At 37.0% G+C, this 19670-nt stretch overlaps 3 protein-coding genes across 8 annotated transcripts; all 3 read right to left on the bottom strand.

Moving 5' to 3' along the window:
- Positions 1–3471: 3471 nt before the first annotated feature.
- On the bottom strand, positions 3472–7956 carry LOC137729300 (probable E3 ubiquitin-protein ligase ARI2). Of its 6 annotated transcripts, none has more exons than XM_068468196.1 (8): positions 7440–7956; positions 7047–7079; positions 6672–6951; positions 5957–6437; positions 5175–5723; positions 4909–5066; positions 4620–4661; positions 3472–3987 (listed from the first exon to the last, which is right to left on the bottom strand). In XM_068468196.1, the coding sequence occupies exons 1-8, from the start codon at positions 7557–7559 to the stop codon at positions 3842–3844; spliced, it is 1809 nt and encodes a 602-aa protein (XP_068324297.1). In that variant the 5' UTR covers positions 7560–7956; the 3' UTR covers positions 3472–3841. The 6 variants fall into 6 exon arrangements, with proteins under 6 accessions (XP_068324297.1, XP_068324299.1, XP_068324295.1 ...); XM_068468199.1 differs by lacking the exon at positions 7440–7956 and adding an exon at positions 4475–4532 and having other exon boundaries at positions 3765–3987; positions 7047–7433; XM_068468198.1 differs by lacking the exon at positions 4620–4661.
- Positions 7957–8904: 948 nt separating this feature from the next.
- LOC137729896 (uncharacterized) lies at positions 8905–11731 on the bottom strand. Its single transcript, XM_068468947.1, has 7 exons — positions 11507–11731; positions 11335–11431; positions 10673–10811; positions 9761–9843; positions 9477–9611; positions 9291–9395; positions 8905–9183 (listed from the first exon to the last, which is right to left on the bottom strand). The coding sequence occupies exons 1-7, from the start codon at positions 11659–11661 to the stop codon at positions 9052–9054; spliced, it is 846 nt and encodes a 281-aa protein (XP_068325048.1). The 5' UTR covers positions 11662–11731; the 3' UTR covers positions 8905–9051.
- A 465-nt stretch (positions 11732–12196) lies between these two features.
- Positions 12197–18812, bottom strand: LOC137729609 (protein TIC 62, chloroplastic). The gene is made up of 15 exons (XM_068468587.1): positions 18591–18812; positions 17564–17681; positions 17396–17468; positions 17277–17313; positions 16921–17097; positions 16238–16319; positions 16028–16100; positions 15823–15933; positions 14898–15050; positions 14364–14596; positions 13906–14103; positions 13632–13829; positions 13081–13275; positions 12552–12638; positions 12197–12462 (listed from the first exon to the last, which is right to left on the bottom strand). Exons 1-14 carry the CDS (start codon positions 18763–18765, stop codon positions 12581–12583), a joined length of 1881 nt encoding a protein of 626 aa, XP_068324688.1. The 5' UTR covers positions 18766–18812; the 3' UTR covers positions 12197–12462; positions 12552–12580.
- Positions 18813–19670: the final 858 nt, after the last annotated feature.

Genomic DNA, 19670 nt, shown 5'->3' with positions numbered 1-19670 from the left:
CCTCGCTAATTGGAACCTAATGGATCGTACACCGAGTAAGGATATAAGTGAAGAAATTATATGAAATGGATAAGCAATTAAATGGTTTAATTGAAGAATGGTCAAGATTAATTAAATAGTTAATTAATTATACGAAACGTTCGTATTGGGCGTTTAAGTTAGTTTTGGGCTTCGGGGCACAAAAACGTTTTGGTCCACAAGGCCCATTATGTTTAAGTTGTATGACAACTAAAACAAAATGGGGAATTAAGCCCAATAACAACATATGGCCATAAGGGTGAGGGGTAGCAAACTTGTATTAATTACAAGTTTGCCACTCACATGAAATGAAGTGTAAAATCAACATTATAGCTTGGTTTCACATTAAGGGGTTTTCTAATGGAATTTGGGTGAAACCTATTCTCTCATTTTCTACATAGAGGCCGGCCACCTTAGGGGAAGAACATCTAGCAATCTTTCTTCCCTAAGTCATCCATTTTCATCTTCACACAACATCTTTGGTGTGGAGACTTAGAGACACCAAACTTTTGGTGTTTTGGAGAACAAATCCTCAAATCCTCAAAGAAGAAAAGGAGCACTAAAAGGGAGAAAATCACAAGGAAGATCCAAGGAGCAAGGATGTGACTTGAAGGCCCTCCACTTGGGTGAATCCCTTGTGTAATCAAGGATGAGCTTCAAGGGTAAAGAATCTCTAAATTCTTATTCTCTTTAATATTGTTAAAGAGTCTTATGGTTCACCATATACTAGGCTTTGAAAGTCATGGGTTTTATGAATTGTTTTTGAATGCATGCCTACTTTAAAGTGTTATTAGTATGCCTATGTATTCAAATGTTCTTACATGTTCTTAGCTAGGACAAAATTTTTCCTTCAAGAACTTCCCAGTGGGTCACCCATCATGGGATTGTCCTGGTGCGTTACTCGCTTAACTTCGGAGTTCCTACGGAACCCTAAGTCAATGAGCTCCCAAAAGGTCTCGTGCTAGGTAGAGATGGGAATATACATATAAGGCTTATGGGATCTACTCCCCTGGGCGATGTGCGATGTTACAATCCACCCCACTTAGGGACCCAATGTCCTCGTCGGAACACTTCCGGCCAAGGATTGGCTCTGATACCAAATTGTCACATTCAAGCTCAGGCCCCCACCACATCCTGGCCTCGATTTCACCGTAGTACGATAGTGTCTGCTTTGGACCCCGAGTACGCCCTCACTGTTTTGTTTCTAGGAACTCACACAAGAACTTTCCAGTGAGTCACCCATCATGGGATTACTCTCGCGCGCTACTCACTTAACTTCGGAGTTCCTAAGGAACCCGAAGTCAATGAGCTCCCCAAAGGTCTCGCGCTAGGTAGAGATGAGAATATATATAAGGCTTACAGGATCCACTCCAGTGGGCGATGTGGGATGTTACAATGCGGTGTGCATATACTAATTTAGTATTATGTTTTCAATTTTTTGGGGTCAAATTATGTTTTTCATTTTCATTATTTATTGATTTAAAATATAATTTTTTTTAACAGGTAATGAGTCGGGTCTTATTACCTAATAATATTAACGGGTCAATTTTGGGTCGGATCATATTGCTCGTTTACTTTAACTGGTGTTGCATGACACGACCCAATAAGATATCGAGCATGTCACAAAAACGACACGAACATGAAAAATATGACACGAATGCCAGGTCTAGTTAAAGATGGCAACTGTTCGGTTTGGGGACAGAAACAACTTATTCATCCCCATAACCATGAAAATTAACCATATCCGTAGCCGCAAATTAACCATCAGAGATTATCCATGAAAAAATATTATTTGTTTGCGCATTATAATTTAAGTGCTCTTGATAAGCCAAATATGATAGCACGTTAAGGCAAATTGGTCCCATGAAAAAAGGAAGGAGATGCAAATAAAACAATTACTATGGGAGAAAGACTACACAAATTATCAAATAATTCCAATACTTGTGAATATACATATACGTTATATTATATATATATTATTTGGAGAGGCTTCAGGGACGGATAATGATCGGAAACTCCTATAACCAGATCTAAAACCATAACCGAATCAATATTCATGGTTTTTCCCCGTAACTGAAAAATAACCGAATTTCACACCCAAATTCGTCTCATTCGGACGGTTATTCACAGTTATTGGGTTTAATGGATTGAATTGTCATCCCCTACGGTCTAGTAAATTCCTCCTCACTTAAAATTACGAGGTCCTAAATTCGATTATGTGAAAGAAGTGTTCGATATCAATTTATTATGGATGACCTGCTGCCATAAGGCCTAACATGAATTCTCAAGCCCGTGGTGTATATATTGTTGTATTAGGTAAAAAATGAAGTTAAATCAAGTGTCATGTCCCAAACCGTCTTGTTATTTTTTAGGTTGTGTGAAAGCCAAGTTGGAGGGTAGAGTCAACCACTATGGGATGACTTAGTGGTTAAAGACGAATTTCAGACTCATATTTCACACGGCATGTCTTGGTGAATCACATGATAGTGGCCAATGGAAGGCTGAAATGTCTTTGTAAATCTTCTCAGCTCCTGAAAAAGTGGACCCCTTTTTAAAATTAAAAAAAAAAAGGTTGGAGAATAGAGTCTGGAGGGATGGAAGAGGATGTTGAGTCACTTGACATGGTTTGATCCTTGTTGATTCAATTATTTACTTTTAAATTCTTCACCCCTTAGTGTAAATAATATCGTTTTTTAAAAACAAAAATTTATTTACTTTTAATTAATGAGTGCTAAGTATAGCTTTATTCATTCTTTTAAATTATAAATTATTTTCAAAATTTTCTCCCCTTAGACAAAATTTCAAATTTCCTTGCATTGGACATGCTCAAGGTGTATCAACTAATTCTTGCACTAGACCCCCATCATGTATTCATCTAATTACTTTGTTTTGCTTCCAAGTTTGCTTTTTGTCAATTGTTCAGCCATTAACAAGCTGTTGAGGTTCGAGTTGAGCATTCCCCACCCGTTCGCTTAATACGAAACGATTGATCCGAGGACAGGCCTACTATGGTCCAACGCATTAGTTAGTTTAGGTCACAAACATTATAATTTAACTCACAAGTCTGACTTTAGACATTTCTAAATTGAGGGACTTGTACGGATCCAATTTTCTGTCTCTTCCCCAATCATTTTGGAGCTTCTTAAACACAATCTTCATGCCATGTTTTGACGGCCACGGTCACAAAGGGTCACAAATTAACGTATCATAACATAGGCGGACAAGGAGAAGGGGTCGATAATTCATGAATCCAAGGTGTAGTATTGATAGAAACTCTCCGACCTGTATTTGCCTGCCCGACTTCTAATTCGGGTAGGTTGGGTTGCCACCAAATGCAAATAGTGTGTAGGTTTTCAGTTCAATTACATGAACGCAGTATTTACATTCCTTTTATTGACTATTCAGTACTTGCACACAACAAAAGGGCAAAGCAAGAAATACAAGAAACCGACGTCCTAAGAAAAATTATACGAGTTAGATTATTTCCAGTCTCCAAAAATTTTCAATATTATCCCAAGATAACTAAGAATAGCTCATGATTCAGTTGGAAAATTTACATTTTAGCTCCCCCGAAAAGCACCCCCATAACTTTATCTACAACATACGCATTTTCGAAAAGGAAATGGATCTAGATACAAGGATCTCCGAATCCCTTCCATGAGAAACAGATGGAAGCAAAAAGGATAAGAATGGGAAGACTCAGAGCACTTGGGAGCTTAGAACTTAAAGTGATTGAGTGTTTAACAATGATAATACCATCATATAAAAAAAGGGTCTTACGTTAGAGACTGTACACCTTTTTTCTGTAGGAAGCGCACGACTTTCATGAATCAGATCTGTCAACCTCTGCTGGCAAGTTTAGATCAAAACCACCTCCAAGACCCTCCTTCCTAGCACGCTTCCGAGAAGAGCATCCACTCTCATCTGAACTTCCAAAACCTGAAGGTTGTTCCAGTTCTGTCGATCCTCCTGCATTAGAAGTGTATTAGTAAAATCTTAGACATGTTAGCCTGAGTTTTCTATTTTGCGTCCACCATGTTCTATACAAGAGAAGATATTATGAAATTTTTCTTTAAACTGAACATGAAAGGAAAGCAAAGAAATGTCGATGGTTTGCAACACCAACAAATTTCTTTTAAGAACTACCAAGAACAAATAATATAACTACATTACATTGCTTTTGTTCATCGGAAAAATTAGTCATATGACTGCTGCAGACCAGGGTTTTATAAGTACAGTCTATCCAATGGAAAATACAAAATCACAATGCCAAGAAGATACAATGCGTTGCTAGTTGGAAGAGCTACTAGACTGGTAAAACGACATAGGAAATCTGTGATAACCACTAGACATTGTAAAACAAAGGTCCAAGTTTCTTATCTTTCTACCGGGATTCCAATCAGATATAAGTTTCTCAATAATCTATACAACTACAAGAAAGGTGAAAGAAGCTGACCACAGAAGAAGCAAAAAAGCCTTCAATTTTCGATATCAACTTCAGGTTAAAACATTACCTAAGCAGCAAAAAAACTGATCATAAGCTAACAAATAACCATTGAAAATAAGGGAAGACTATATATTTAAGCTATAGCTAGACATACCAAGAACACTATCGGCAGATGAAGATACATGCTTAAGTTGTACTGTAAAAACATAAGTAAGAAGAGGCATAGTCAAATATATAACCTAACATTTTTAATGATCATAATATCTATAACAAAATTTCAGCATGCAATCTGGCTCCCGAGTATACCACAATAACGATACATAAAAAGTTGATAGGTTCAACTACACTCAATAATGCTTAGATGTTTGAATACCATACTTTTGATTCTTTTTTGTTAATTAGGACATCAAGGGAGGCAGAAGGATTCATGGAATCGACTTTACCGCTTGTGCCGCAATGCAACACCGGACCTTTATCAGCATTATTGACCCAACTAATGGGAAGGTCTGATGCCTTCTCAATGCCCTTTGACTTGTAAGGAGCTATGTTGTGGATACCAAGTTGTAGAGAGCCCAATAAATCAGTCTCAATACAGTCATACCTGCATTCAGTTTAAAAAACATGTGTAGATGAGCATCACATATATACACAAATACATTCATAACTACATTTTCTAGAGAGTTGTATCGAGATATTTTCAGGCACTCACATTTTCTGACATAGGGTATCTGTAACTGCCGAGAGATTGATCACTTGCATCCTTATATCCATAACTTCATTCTCACTATACTGATCAAAAGGCGACTCCAAACACTTGGATAATTTCTCAACATTTTCCTCAAGTTGCTGCTGCTGGTCCTCAAACAAATTTTGTTTTATTTCCCTTTCCTCCGTTGTCATCTCATCCTTAAACAGCTCTTCTCCAAACATATAAAAAGCAAATGGGTACGAATATGAAAGAACCCTCCTTGATCTGAAAAGTCTGGAGAGTCCATTGTTTACCCAACTAAAATCTCTGAGATTCGAGTCCTTCTCCTCTGAAATTGACACCTTCTTTTGTATACTCTCCTCCAAGTTACTTTCAAGCTTAAAGGAATCAGTATGAGCTTTGTAACGGTTATGATAGTGCATATACCGGTAAAGATCCCGCTTTGCCCTCTCAGCATTTTGTTCTTTGTCTTCTTTGTACCGACCACAGCTATGACCTGCAATACTTGACCACGTATGGTTTCGACCAGTCGCTCCACCACATAGCCAACTGGCATCCAGAGTAAAGAAAGTACAAATCAGTTTCATACCTCCAAAAGCAGTCAAAAGATATCAAAACTATAATGCAAATCTTTGCTCATTTTTAAGTTTGTCAAGCCTGTAATGGCAAGGGCATGCATCAAGTTACAAAGAACGTTAAAAGTACAAGAAAAAAACAATAATACAAGTACATCAATCGAAGGGAGCAAGAGGAAGGGGAAAAAAAGAAGAAAGAACCCTCACCAAAATGCTTGTCCACAGATACAGCTCACAAGGTTGCAGCCACCATTCTTCTCCACGGGTTTGTGACATTTGGGACAAGGTTTTGTATGAACTGTGATCCAATTAACTGTCTCTGATTCATCTCGGCACTTCTTGGCCCAAAGCTCCCACATTAAACATGAACAAGGTGAATGAGCTTGTGACAAACAACTGAAACAAAATTGTAGACCACATGAACATTCTATCTCACAAAACTGATCATCCTCCACGCGTATTGCATTCCCACAATGAGGAGTGCTTGGGCACCACTTAACCCTTTTATTGTCCTCAATATATGACTCAAGAAGAAAACGGTCAAATTTTTCAGCAAGCTGGGGATGCTTCTTACTGACTAGATTTCTGACAACGGCTTCATCACAAATGGCATTGCATTTGTGAGCCATGCACCTAATGCGCTTACTTTGACCCTCATTTATCTTTACGACGAAATGCTCTGTCCAACCTAAATAAGATAGAGAATGTTAAATTTATGACAGTTGCTACATGATAGAAAAACAAAGCACATGGAATAAGAGACCTAAGTATGCACATATTACTACATATATATACACAAGTACAGGATGAAGAATAAATCCAAAAATACCATTCGATGAACTGCATACTAATAATCGTACAAAACCACAAAAGAATAAACATGGTAACATTCAAAAATGAAAAAGACGGGTAGAATACTTACAAGTGTTGCAAAAGCAATGTCCACAATCCATTTTTGTCGTCTCATTACTAGGTACATCTTCTATACAAATAGCACACATTACTGGTGAATTGGGAGGTGATGGATCAAGATCGTGATGCTCAACGACAGTTACACCTGCTTCAGCAAACAACCAAGATTTTCCCTTCTCTACATACACTGCAAAAAGCTTATCAACATCCCAGCGATGATGAATAAGTAAAGTCCTGGCATGGTGCTCCCTAAGGAATAGCATTTCCATCACCCTGCGCAAATCCTCCTTCTGCATAAACACAACGCCATTGAAACGTTATCTTAAACCGTAACACATATTAGCGAGGATTTATAGCAAAACAGTGAAGACTATTCTTTCCCTACCTGTGCAGTCAAAAGAGATTCTTTGGTAATCACCTGCAACAGTACAGAAACACCGTCAAACTCCCAAATAAGTACAGAACAACAGAGCCAAAACTTATTTGACAGAAATACCCAAAAGCAATAATCATATGAAATGTCGAAAAAAATGCGAAAGTTATTAAGAGAGTGAAAAGCAACCCAAATTCCAATACACCAAAAAGTTAGGTCTTTCCGAATTGAAACAAACAACATATATATGCACGCGCACAAACAAAACAAGCAAAATATACACAGATTTTATTAATACCATGAAAACCCATAAAAAATTACGGTAAATAAATAAATAAATAATTGAAATTCAACTCCTATTGATTGCTGGAAAGAGCTGAAACCCCCAGAAAACAATCAGAAAACCTTAGTAGTGGCGCCCTTGGGGGGAATCCACTGAAGATCACAGTCTTCATTCTCGATGACGTCGAGAGAGTCCTGATCGGAGTAATAGTACTCCTCGTCGTTGCCCAAGCAATCCTCCATGGATTATTTATATCCCCCAAACAAAAAAAATCGAAACTTTAACAAAAAAATTCAGAAAAAATGATTTTTTTTTTTTATTGCAATCGAAACGAACAGGCAGTACGCGCATGCAAGGAATTCACGTAGGGACGAATTGGGGGTTTCTTCCCAAGAGAGAAGATAGATTGAATTTTGGGATTGAATTTGGAAGACGAGGGTTTGGTGAGGGGGATGGAGGAGCTGGACGGCGTCGTTTGAGCTGTTAAGGGAAGTGGAGAGATGGATCTAGTTCAAGTGGTGGATTTTGGGTGCGAGTCTGGAGAGGTTGGGCTGGGAAGAAACTCAACTGGAAAGTCTGAATGCGAGGGAGTATTAGGGAAAAACAATTTTGGGACGGAGGAGGCCTCTTCGGTTTATGCTTCTCTCTCACTCTCCCTGAGATTTTATTTTATTTTATTTTATTATCGATATTATTTACACTAGGAAAAGATTTAATTTCACAATGAGCTAATAATAGTGTGATTTAAATTTTCTTTAACGAGAATCAAACTTAAAACTTCTCATTTACAAGTAAAAAAAAAATATCATCAGATCATGATTTACTAAGTAGTCTCATTTCCAAGAGTTTGGTCACAAATAAAAAAAAGTACTTGAAATGTTAGCAAACAACTAATTTAATGGATTTTGTTTTATTTTTATCCTTTACCATATTTTACGAATAATTTTTTATTTTACACGACGATATTGAGAGTAAAATTGAGCTAAACCGTGTAGTGAGATTGAAAGAGTTTGATATCAATCGCGAAGAGTCATTTTGTATTGGAATCAGTGAAAAAAAATAATGAAAAAAGTATGCATAATAGTTATTCTGAGAGTGTACAACAATTTCTTTTAGTGGTATTAATTTGTCCCAACACCGCTACCAAAAATACTAATCTGCTTTATTCAAAAAAAAAAAAAAAAAAATAAATTCATCACCACTCACTTGCTTTTAATCGTCATCGAGTGCCCAGCACAATCCCAAGAGTCAAGCAAAAGGACCCTTGCTTGGGCTGCACTCTCTTCAGGGAATACTTCAAAGAGTGATGTGATTCAAGGGTAGATACAACTCCCCAAACTACTATTCAAGGAACCACACCCAAATTGCATTGCTGTTTATGTTGAAATATCCCATCATTTTCATGATAAAATCTCACACCTGACGAATTGTGCACGTGATAATTATCAATTTAAAAACAATATCTGTGTTGTTGGAAATGGACCTTTTAGTCCGTCTTTCTGATAATCATACAATTTAGTTATTCAAATGAAAACACAAGACTTTCGAGTAGTTAATTGCATCGAAAAAAAATCCAAATCAGGCGTGGAGAAGAAAAGGGAACACAAATTTCGTATAAATAACGCACGTTGATAGGTTAAATGTGTTATATAATTAGTTTTAACTTGGCTTTGAGATACAATCAAATGAATGTTACACCAGGAAAATAATGAATACAAGGTACAATAAGTTCATCTAACTATTGAGTTCATCAATGTTGGTTCGGAAAAGATAATCTTCGCCCTCTAACTCATCTTGAAAAAGACAAATAGACGCAGTCTCTAACTTCTCTTCACTAGATCCTTTATCATCCAATGATCTTCTTCCCTGAAACATTAATGTACTGTTAATCACATAATGGTCGATTCTGCGAGGGAAAAGGTTGATATAAGCCTCGACGAGCACACAAAATAGTATCCGGATTCTGGACTGACCTTCTTCAATGTATAGAAGAAGTAGTGAAATCCATCACCAAAGGTACTCCACTCCACAGACCAGGTAAATTGTGGAGCATCAAAAAAAGGGCGCCTGAAATGTGGCTGCGGGACAACAATCCAAATAAGAACAACAGGTTTTCTCACTAGGAAAAGTACTATGAACTTACTACATAGGTATATTACCTGTCCAAAAGAAATTGAGATGTAAATGCCATCTGGTTTCAGAACCCTATGAACACCCTCAAGCATCTTCATGACCTTGGTTACTGTTGCAGGCCGTGGATTCCATGGGTCACCACTATCAACGAACAGTACCTCCTTCATAATCAAAAATAGAATAAGCATTATACCCTTCTCACTTAAGGTTTAGGTGGTGGAAAAAATCACAATTATATTGGTCACGGTAATCACTGATAACTTGAAATTGGATAAAACTTGAGGAAAACCATCTTAAATAGTAAATTTACCATGGTTCCTTTCTCAATAACAACGTCAAAACACTCGTTGCTAAAAGGCAGGTCTAGCATGTCAGCTTCCAGAACTTTTATTTCTGATAACAAAGAATATTGGAAAAGATAAATAAGATTTTCTCTCTAATGCAAATCGACCGTGTTCCGAGAATCAGTTCAATTGAAGGAATTTAATAATGAGCTCCAAGGAAACAAGAAAAACTGTAACGGAGAGACAAAAAAGTCCATTTTGTTCATTATGCTTGAGGATGAGAAAAAAACTTTTTAGGAACAGGAGCACCGAAAATCATTGAGGAGATAGAATACCAATGTCCTCCCAAAAGACAAGATTCAATCCAGATTACGCAGTTTAAAGTAGCAGCGAACAATTTCGATTCTGCTGTCTCTCCATTACCTCAAAAAACAAAACAGATAATTGACAGATTTTCATTTGTCCCCATAAAGAGTTTGTAAGTAATGAATACTAATTGTTCCAAGGCCTGACTACTATTCACATTCACCGTTTAGCCATTACATATTGTCAGAAAGTTATTTCTAAGGTCGGACACACACCGTAGCATATCTCTTATCAGAAAATAAATAAACAGATGTCCTGAGGTATACAAGTACATGCACAGTATATATATCAGGTATAATATATTCACAAATTTTACAATACCAGTTTTTACGTTTGATGCTGCTTGTATAGAGTGATTAATTATTGATAATCAAATTCTAATCATTAACTATAAACAACTTGGACCAAAAACTCCTCTTTCTGTAAATTTAGACAATCATCAAAAACCTTGAACTCAAATCACTTTAGCACAATTGAAACATGGGGAAAAGTAATAGGGTCTTAGGATCAGTATACAAGCAGATAATTCTAGTGTGTATAGTTTGTAGAATATCAAAGTTCAAACAGCACACCTTTAAAACCTTTAGACTGTAACTTCTTCTGCATGTTCTCTACGGCAACAGCGGAGAGATCAATGCATGTTATTTCCGTAACCCCATCTTTATACAACTCTTCGGACAACCGTGAGTTTCCACAACCCAGCTCCAACACCTGCATTATAGTCATTGCTCATCACCACTGCTTTATCCGACCCTTCTAAATGAAACCAACAAACATGATGCATATTCGTATTTAAGTATAAAAATAAAGTCGATGCAAATGAATCAACAATTTTTGTTCATTAGAAAAAATTTGCATAACAGGAGCTCAGGACAATCGAGGCAAATGAAATAGGCGATATTCTGCAAGAAATAACAGCCTTTTCTTCTCAGATAAAAATAAAATCTTCTCAAAAATAACAGCCTTTACAATTCCCACATAAAGTGTTAAACTATCCATCTAGATCATAACTTTAACTCAACCCGATTCGAATAACCAATCAATCAATTCAACCCATTCTCTCTATGCATCTTCCTAGCATAATATACTCCAGACCCAGAAATAATTGCCGGTTACTAAGCTAGAAAAGATACATTTCCAATAAATACACACATATATAAGATATATAAATATATATATATATAGTGAGAGAGAGAGAGAGAGAGAGAGAGAGAGAGAGAGTGTGTGAAGTTACAGAGGAATTGGGAGTGATATGTGATTGGATGAGGTGGCGAAAGTGAGAGTAGTCCTTGAGCCACTCGTAGTGCTCCTCAGAGGAGAATCGTTCGTCCCTGAAACAAACAACATCAATAGAACTATGAATTTGATTGAGAAAAAGAAAGGGAAAGGGGAAGATTAAAAATTACCAGTATTTGGGATCGAGGTAGGCGAGAGCAGTAGATGGTCCAACGCCATTTCTCTGGGTTCCGGTCGGGTATTTCTTTGTACCCATTTCACTGTTTCGGGTTTTACTTCTCCTCCCACTCAGACTCTGGCCGGTTGAAGCTTCACCGCCGGCCATAAACCCTGAAAAACCCCTCCAGTCTGCCTTGTTTTGTTTTGGTGGTTGGTGTGGGGGTGTTTTGGAGGAGTGGATGTTTCCGCTTTTGGGCTGAGCTGCTAAATTTGCTTTTTGGGCTCATAGGAAGCAGATTGAGCCCTTTTCTTCTTTTAACCCCTTTCACATGTAACATTCTAATATCCTAACGATATTCAACATTTCATGAAAGTAACAAACTCGCAATTTGATTATTTAAACGTTAAATTTTCTTCAAAGTAACAAATTTGCAATCTAATATCCTAGAACATGTCTCGTATAAAAAAAAAAGAAGGTAAAATAGTTGGTTTGATTATGTTCTGTGCTTCCATATAAGCGAAAACGAACCAAACTAGACTTTGGTCTGCATGATGTGATTCGATATAAAATTACGCTTGTGTCATGTTAAAAACCATATCAAACCAAACCGGTCGGATTGGTTTGGTTCAGTTGGCTTTGGGCCCTCCATATAGACCCACTCTTTGTCACACTCACCAAACTTCTGAAAACTTCAAAAACATAGGACTCATTTGTTAAAACCAGATTAGGTTGTTAGGGTCTTTGCATATTGAGTACATAATCTGAAAGAAGAAAAGAAACATTTAAGAGATAAAACTGTAACATATACAGTGTTGGTATTAGAATATCCATGAATAATACTCCCGCAATTTCAGTTGCTTCCTCTTCATGAACATTAAAACAAACTTGCCAACACCCTGATGCAAAGTCCACATTTGTTCCAATGCTGCTGTTATGTGGAGGGCTTAGTTGCATGAATATGTGAACCTGCAGACAGTTTAGTCTCATATGACCGAGAAATACTCGCTTTCGTTCATTCAGAAGACAGAAAGTATGAAGAGTTTTGGGATCACTACCTCGTAAACATTGATGGCAGTGATACTTTCTAGGATTTTAGGGATGGTACTGGTATTGGTGATGTTGGAGGCTTTAGCTCCTCATACCTGTTCATTATAAGCCTCAAAGGTTCAGTAAAGTTGTCCTAAACGAAAATCTGTCATATAAGCTAGGAGTATGTTCTAGTTTTAGTTTGTACTCCCCGCTGAGGCACTAAAGCATGACTAAGGACTCGTTTGGAAGTGCTTTTACAATAACTGCAAGCGCTTTTAGAAAACGTGTTTAGGATTCCAAAAGCACTTAAAGTGCTTCCTGCAAGAAACACCAATTATGCGCTTCTTGTAAGAAGCACTTCAAGTTCTTTTCCAAGGATTCGCATTTATACTGAAGATTGGTTTTAAAAACTTTTTACAAAAAACTCTTTCAGCCATTTTAAAAGCAATTCCAAACGAGCCCTTAAATACGTTTCTTCCTTGTGTACTTAATATAGTAAAAACGATCTTATGAAATCCCGTTGACCTACAAAAGTGCAACCATGAAGAAGCTTACATATAAAAAGGTGACTGCGGTCTTGGCTTTCGTTTGGTATGTTGCTCTTCCTCACTTTGTTTATTTTCAGCTGGAAGTTGCCCTGTGCTGTTTGAGGTATCGATTGGGGATCCATTGTTTGCAGCTGGTGCTGAGAAGACTGATACGATCGGAGGAGTAGGAGATGGTGATGAAGGGGGCTTGAAGTCGTCGTATCTGAAAACATAGCACGCCAACAATAAGTTCCTTTTTCTTCTTTGGATATATAAAACACCAACAATAAGTTCAATCCCTATTTCTCAGAACAATATAACTCACAGGAAAGGCTAATATTCGACACAAAATAGCTGGATTTAACATAATATTTGAAATCAATAATTCATTGAGGTGAATCTTATATAATATGAAGGGAAAACATCCGTTCAATCAACAGAATCTTGTAGTTACTTCCTACAAGATCATTGCATTAGTGATTGTGCACTTACCAAATTTAAGAGTACAATGATCAAAGTAGCAAGAAGCAAAAAACACTTATTTTGAATACAAAAATAAAAATTTGAGAAAATCCTTACACGTGGTAGGGTGAATGATAATGAGGTGAATTGCAGGGAGAAACCTCTTCAGCAACACTGCTTGTCTCAGCTTCCGGAACATCATTACCTCCACTTGATTGTGTGACAACTTCTACCGGAATTGAGGCATCCAAAGACGTTTTCTTGGGACCACTTGGCGTTGGGCTCGGAGAGCTAGGTGGCTTCAAATCCTCATACCTATAAAAAATCATATCATCATACAGAAATTGTCCCATATCTATGATGTGACAGGAAAGCATTGGAAGTAGCTTACGCAATGTAAGGCGAAAGGGGGCTTGTTATTAGCAATTCTTGTGAGACTGATTTTATCTCATTCGCGGAAGTTGTTATCCCTTCTGTGCTGGTTGGTGCCTCTGAAATGGTTGTTGACACAGCATCAACAACTTCCACATCTTTTTGGGTACTAGGTGGAGTGGGACAAGGTGACGACGGTGGTTTGAAATCATCATATCTGCAAAATAAAACAAAAAGAAAGCAATGTTACGTTTCATAATAACAGAGATAAGAAATGGTTAAAGATATTGGATTGACTTGAAATTTAACATATATAGAGACCACAACAGACTCTGGAAAGGTGTGGAAAGATCTATAGTTTTGTACCAGTGCAATGTTGTTCTTGTCATAAGAAAGTTAGATTATTAGATTTTCAGTGCCTATAATATGAGCTTACGAAGCAGAAGGTGAGGTTTTCAGTGTATATTATGAGCTTACGAAGCATAAGGCGAGGAAGCCCTTGTAACTTTCTTTTCTGTCTGAATGCTTTCTTTCTCTATGATGGGTTTTGAAGCTTCCTGAGGAGGGGTAGCTACTGATTCTGCAGGTGTGGTATCTGTATCACTCACTTTGGTGGCAAGATCCGCGGTGCTTGGCGACGTAGAAGGAGATGTTGGTGGTTTGGCACTCTTAGAAAGCTCTGGATCAGCTGTGGGTGCCGCAGATGATTCCTGATGACACCATAGAGAGCGTCAATTTCGCTCTGACAATTAAAAGGTAAAGTACTTCTACTTGTTTGAATAAAAGAACAGAGATATTCATGTTCAGGAGTAACGATATCTGTTATGAGGAAAAGTGAAAGAATGAAAGCTAGATAATACACGAAGCAATAAGGGAACTCTCCAAGGTTCACTTGGCAGCTGAAGGCTCACATATAAAACTCGAATGTATTTCTGCCCTTTTAGGAAAAAAAGGGACTAAAGATTTCCTTAGTTACTTACTAAATGTTAGCAAAAGAAAGAACAAACAAACCTTTGGTGTGTAAGTGTAAGCACGTTGAGATGGTATCTTTGCGAGGAGTTCCTCCAAGGGAGTCAACGGAGCTGTTGTTTCTGCAATTACTTCCACTACTTTGAAGTAAGAAAGGCTGGGATTTTTGGCTGCAGAGGCCAGTAACTCTGCCACCTGAATTGATAAATAGAAGTATACTTTTACAGTTGATCGATAAATTCCAAGTTTCTCTAACCAAATTCAGATATATGTTATGGACAGCATGAGTAGAAATTTTTATTTCGAAAACAAAAGCACCAGGATCAGGACAATATTTGATTTATCTTTAGTCTACTGATGTGACAGTTAAAACAACAAAAACATTTTAGTTTTAACAGTACATAAAACGCAATCCAAGATGCCTGTCTCTATCCAAGAACATACATTAATACAATCAAAGGTAGGACAGAAGTGAAATACAGATGTTCAATTTTAAACTTTCTAATGACCTCACTAATTATATGGGTTTAGCCAAGTTGGGTAGGGTAGTATGCTTGACCCTTTGCACTTAAGTTCAAGCCCCCTTCCCGTAGTTTAGATGAATTTAGTGTAATTAGCCTATCATTTGTACGGAAAATGATTTAACTAAGTGAAGTCCTTTCATTCGCAGTAGAAAACATATATATGGCACAAAATTACAATCGATACACTTTTCAAACTATCTAGTGAAAAACTGTTGCATTTGACTCAGTCAAGGGAGACCAAATTATTATCTTGTTCAGAAAGAAAAAAAAAGAAAACGCAGGTGTTTGAGCCTCAGAATTAGGCTTCGTATTTTGTTTTGAATAAGCTGACTATATGGCCGATGTTACTACTTTTGGTTTCTAATTATTTTTCATCAGTTAGTGCTGAAAACAGAAACAGCACAGCATGGTGCACAATTAAGTAATCTTTACAGAAGGAATACCTGGAGGTTTGAAACTTGACCACCAAATAAAGTATCTTCCGTTGAGAGGGTAGTATTATGAGTTTCCTTGTAAGCATCAGTGGGCCGCTCCATTCCACCCGGTCTCACTATCTGAAGAAGACCGCAGATAAGAACTCAACGATCCAGCAACTTACAACCTATCTATTTCATTAATTTTTCTGCAGCAAATGCTGTGAATACTCACAGTGTAGGGAAGTCCACTGGCTATCAGTGCTTCTTCTGCCTTTCTTTTCCAAATCAGGACTCCCCAAAATAAGCTTTATAAAAGAAGAGAAAATTCAGTGTGTTCACCGAGAAAAGAAACAAAGGGAGGCTGTTTCTCTAGACTTTTGAGTACATAGACAAGCAACAAATGATAATATATCAAATTTCTACCATGAGCCTGAAGACTTACTTTAAAATAGCTGCAGGAAATCCAATCTTGTTTGTTCCCAGAGACGTAAGCAATATGAAGTGGTTAACTTTTGCAGCAGTTGCTGCATCATTGATAGATACTCAAGATTTTCACATTTTTTATCTTAAAAGTTCAAAAAATATAACTGGATAGACAGTCAAGATTAGAAAATATTCTGAATACAAAGATCAGTTGGCACCATTTCTTTGCACTCCTCCCATCTATAACCGTTTGTACTCGTAAAAGATCACATAAACAGCTAAGCAGTAAAAGAACATCGTGTTCTCGCAAGTCGAGACTGGATGAATACTTTCCTAGAATAACTGTAAGTTATACCACACATGCTTCAGAAGCATGAGCTTTTTTTAGGGTAACATGCTTCAGAAGCTTTGCTAATCCAAAAAAAAAAAAATGAAAACTTTCTCGATCCTAGGTGTTTGAAGAGTTCTACTTATGGGAATGGAAACTAAAAATATTCACAAATCTATTAAAATAAAATAAAAAAGAGAAGGCTCTAGTGGGTGTGTGTGTGGAGGGTACTGCAATAAGCCATAATGTTTTCATTGTAACTTCTTTTAGGTCTGCAACAAAAGCAAGATAAATAAGACTAAAACTCGATGTAGTTACATCACACAAAGATATAAGTAACATTGTACCTGCCAACAGTCAAAACCCTTTCTTACCTGCCTCAATAAGATTTTTGGTAGCTAGATAGTCAATTCGATATGGTCCAGTAACATCAAAAACCTCCTTCTCACTGGCACCGATGCAGCACAAGACCACTGATGCATTGCCCAATGCTGGTCTAATCTGATCTGGTTTCTCCAAGTCACACTCCACAATTTCAAGCTTTTCTACAGCTGGGCTAAAAATCAAAAGCTACCTGTTATTTGCTATAAGCAAATATTGTTAAGGTAATATCTCTTTATCAAAACCTTATCTCGCTCCTCTTTTTCACTTTGTCCTTTTTTTTTCACTGAAAATTTTATAGAAATCAAATGCAATAAGAAATTGATAGTTCTAAAGTCTTTAATCTTACGCTGAATCCCTTCGTCGAGCTTCATTTGTTTAACACTCTACAGATGAATTGATTTATCAGTATAAATGTGATTAAGGAAAGTGGTGCATAAGTTATAATATCACCAATCAAATTCGTACTTGCACAAGAGTTTGTGCTCTCTGAGCACTCCTGACACCAGCTCTGACTTGGAACCCAAGTTTCAAAAGCTCCCTGAATCGCACTAAGAAAGCTTAGAAATTTAATAAAACAGGTCTCAGGTTGGAAAAGAAAATCACCTAAAGGCAGAGTCAGCAGCAAATGATAACCTTACTGTTCGTGAACCAACTTTCCCAGTAGCACCGGCAACAAATGCAAGATTCTCATTCTTAATATTTCCTTTTTCTGGAACTGGCTCAACTATCTCTGAGCTGAACTTTGTGGTGCCTTGTAAAAACAGTAAAAATCAGTTACAGATAGGTTAGGAAGGAGTTACAGTGATTACCAATTTACCATTTCAGCACATACCTAAACGGAGGAAAAGCCCCTTAACTTTCTTTAACATATAGGTAAGATAAGATTGTGACATGAAGTAGGTTGAATACGTTCTAAGGCACTTCCTTATGCTCTATTATTTCCTCACCATTCTGTAGCCAGCTTATGCAAGCCAGTAGCATATATACTCTTACAAGCACTGATTCATAATTCACATCTCCAAGAGTATATCGAATTTAAGTACGCCTCACATCCTAAATGGGAAGCTAGTGCAACAAAGTGCTAGACTATGATGGTGAATTCGAAGCTAATGGAGAAACTGTTGACATTGGTGACACAAGACTCAAAATCTTACTATAAGTGCAGGGTTTCTAGACTATATTGAAATTTCATCTCTCTAAATGCAAATGACACCTGCTTTTGTTTGATAACTTGTAAGTGCTCCACATCAGTCCCTTCCTACCATTAATAAAAACAAAATTTCCTTTCTCTACACATACATTTAATCGTTTTTAATCACTTCTACCGAAACACTCCCAAACAATCCCTTAATGTAGCTCATTTTCTCGGTCTAGTTTGCTCTCTCGCAAAATATCTGCAGAACTAGCAGTAGCAGGAGGATTAGGGAACATGATGCAGGTGGTGAAGTAGGTAAAATTTTAGTACATCTTGAATGTTGGATTGGATCATATCATCACTACATTTTTATAAATACATAGAAAAACACAAATAAACAATAGTAAAATCATGATAAGATCAAAAATTCCAGAAGAACGAAAAAAAAGGGGCATCATATCATTAATCAAAATTAAATGCATAACAAACCCATTTCAACGAAACAGTAAAAGAAATATTACATACCTGAAGCTTGAGCTTTGACATGAAGAAATCCAAGCTTCCTGGCATTTGGGTACCTCTTGGAATTGGAAAATTTGAGGGTCTGGCCGAGCAGAAGGGGTTTTTCTGCAAACCTACTTTGGGATAAAGAGGAGGGAATAGTGGTCACATTTGGTGAGTGCAGAGAGCAAGCCTCCATCGCAGTGGAGTTTCAAGTGTTCAGAAGCTCACCAAAAGCTCAGAGCTTTAAACAATTGGAGGCAACTGAAAGGTTTTATTATCTCTTGAAACTTTTGAGTTTGGCAGATGTGGCACCCTCCACAGTCCATGGATATGATGGACCCCGCGCCAAATTTCCCCTGTCACAGATTAAAGAAATTTTTCTAGGTATCGAAACTCAGCACGATACATTAAGTATGTGTTTCTGATACATCAAATATCATAATATGGCTAATTTTTTTTTAAATATAATATCCAACCACTTATATTATAAAATTAATATACCATACCATATTTTCAGCCTACTAAAAAAAGCTCTTCACAGATTGTGGCTTGGCAGCTGCCAATTGGCTACATCTGCTTCCATTTTTACTTCTAATAGGACTTTCGGGGAGTCGTACGTGACCGTAGATATAGGTCCAAGAGCATCTCCAATTCAAAATGAGGTAACAATTTGGCAGCAAAGTTAGATTTAATGTATCACATACCCAAAAAAAAAAAAAAAAAAAAAAAAAAAAAAGAAAAACAACGTATTTGAAGATGTAACTAAATTACCAAATTAAAGAATTAATAAATGTAGAGGACGGTTTGTGACCTTTCATCAAAACATCACGAGAGACGGCAAAAAGATACACCCATCCCTAGGTTAATTCAATGTCATGTGGATGTTATCCATGAGGTAGTTAGACTTAGACATGCTCCTTGAGGGAAATTTTTTTTTTTTTTCGTGTCAAACATAATAAAATTCATTAATACACATAACTATTACAAGGTAAGGAAAATTTAAAAGATAGGCAGCGCAATACAAACAAGTAAAAGCAAAATTCAAAAAGACGTTAGGCGTTAATTGGTGGCAAGCTAGGATCTAGCATCTAATCGAACAAA

Source organism: Pyrus communis, chromosome 3 (genome assembly GCF_963583255.1).
Source record: "Pyrus communis chromosome 3, drPyrComm1.1, whole genome shotgun sequence".
NCBI lineage: Eukaryota > Viridiplantae > Streptophyta > Magnoliopsida > Rosales > Rosaceae > Pyrus > Pyrus communis.
Note: the sequence above shows the minus strand (reverse complement) of the source record. Positions and strands in the feature narration are given on the sequence as shown.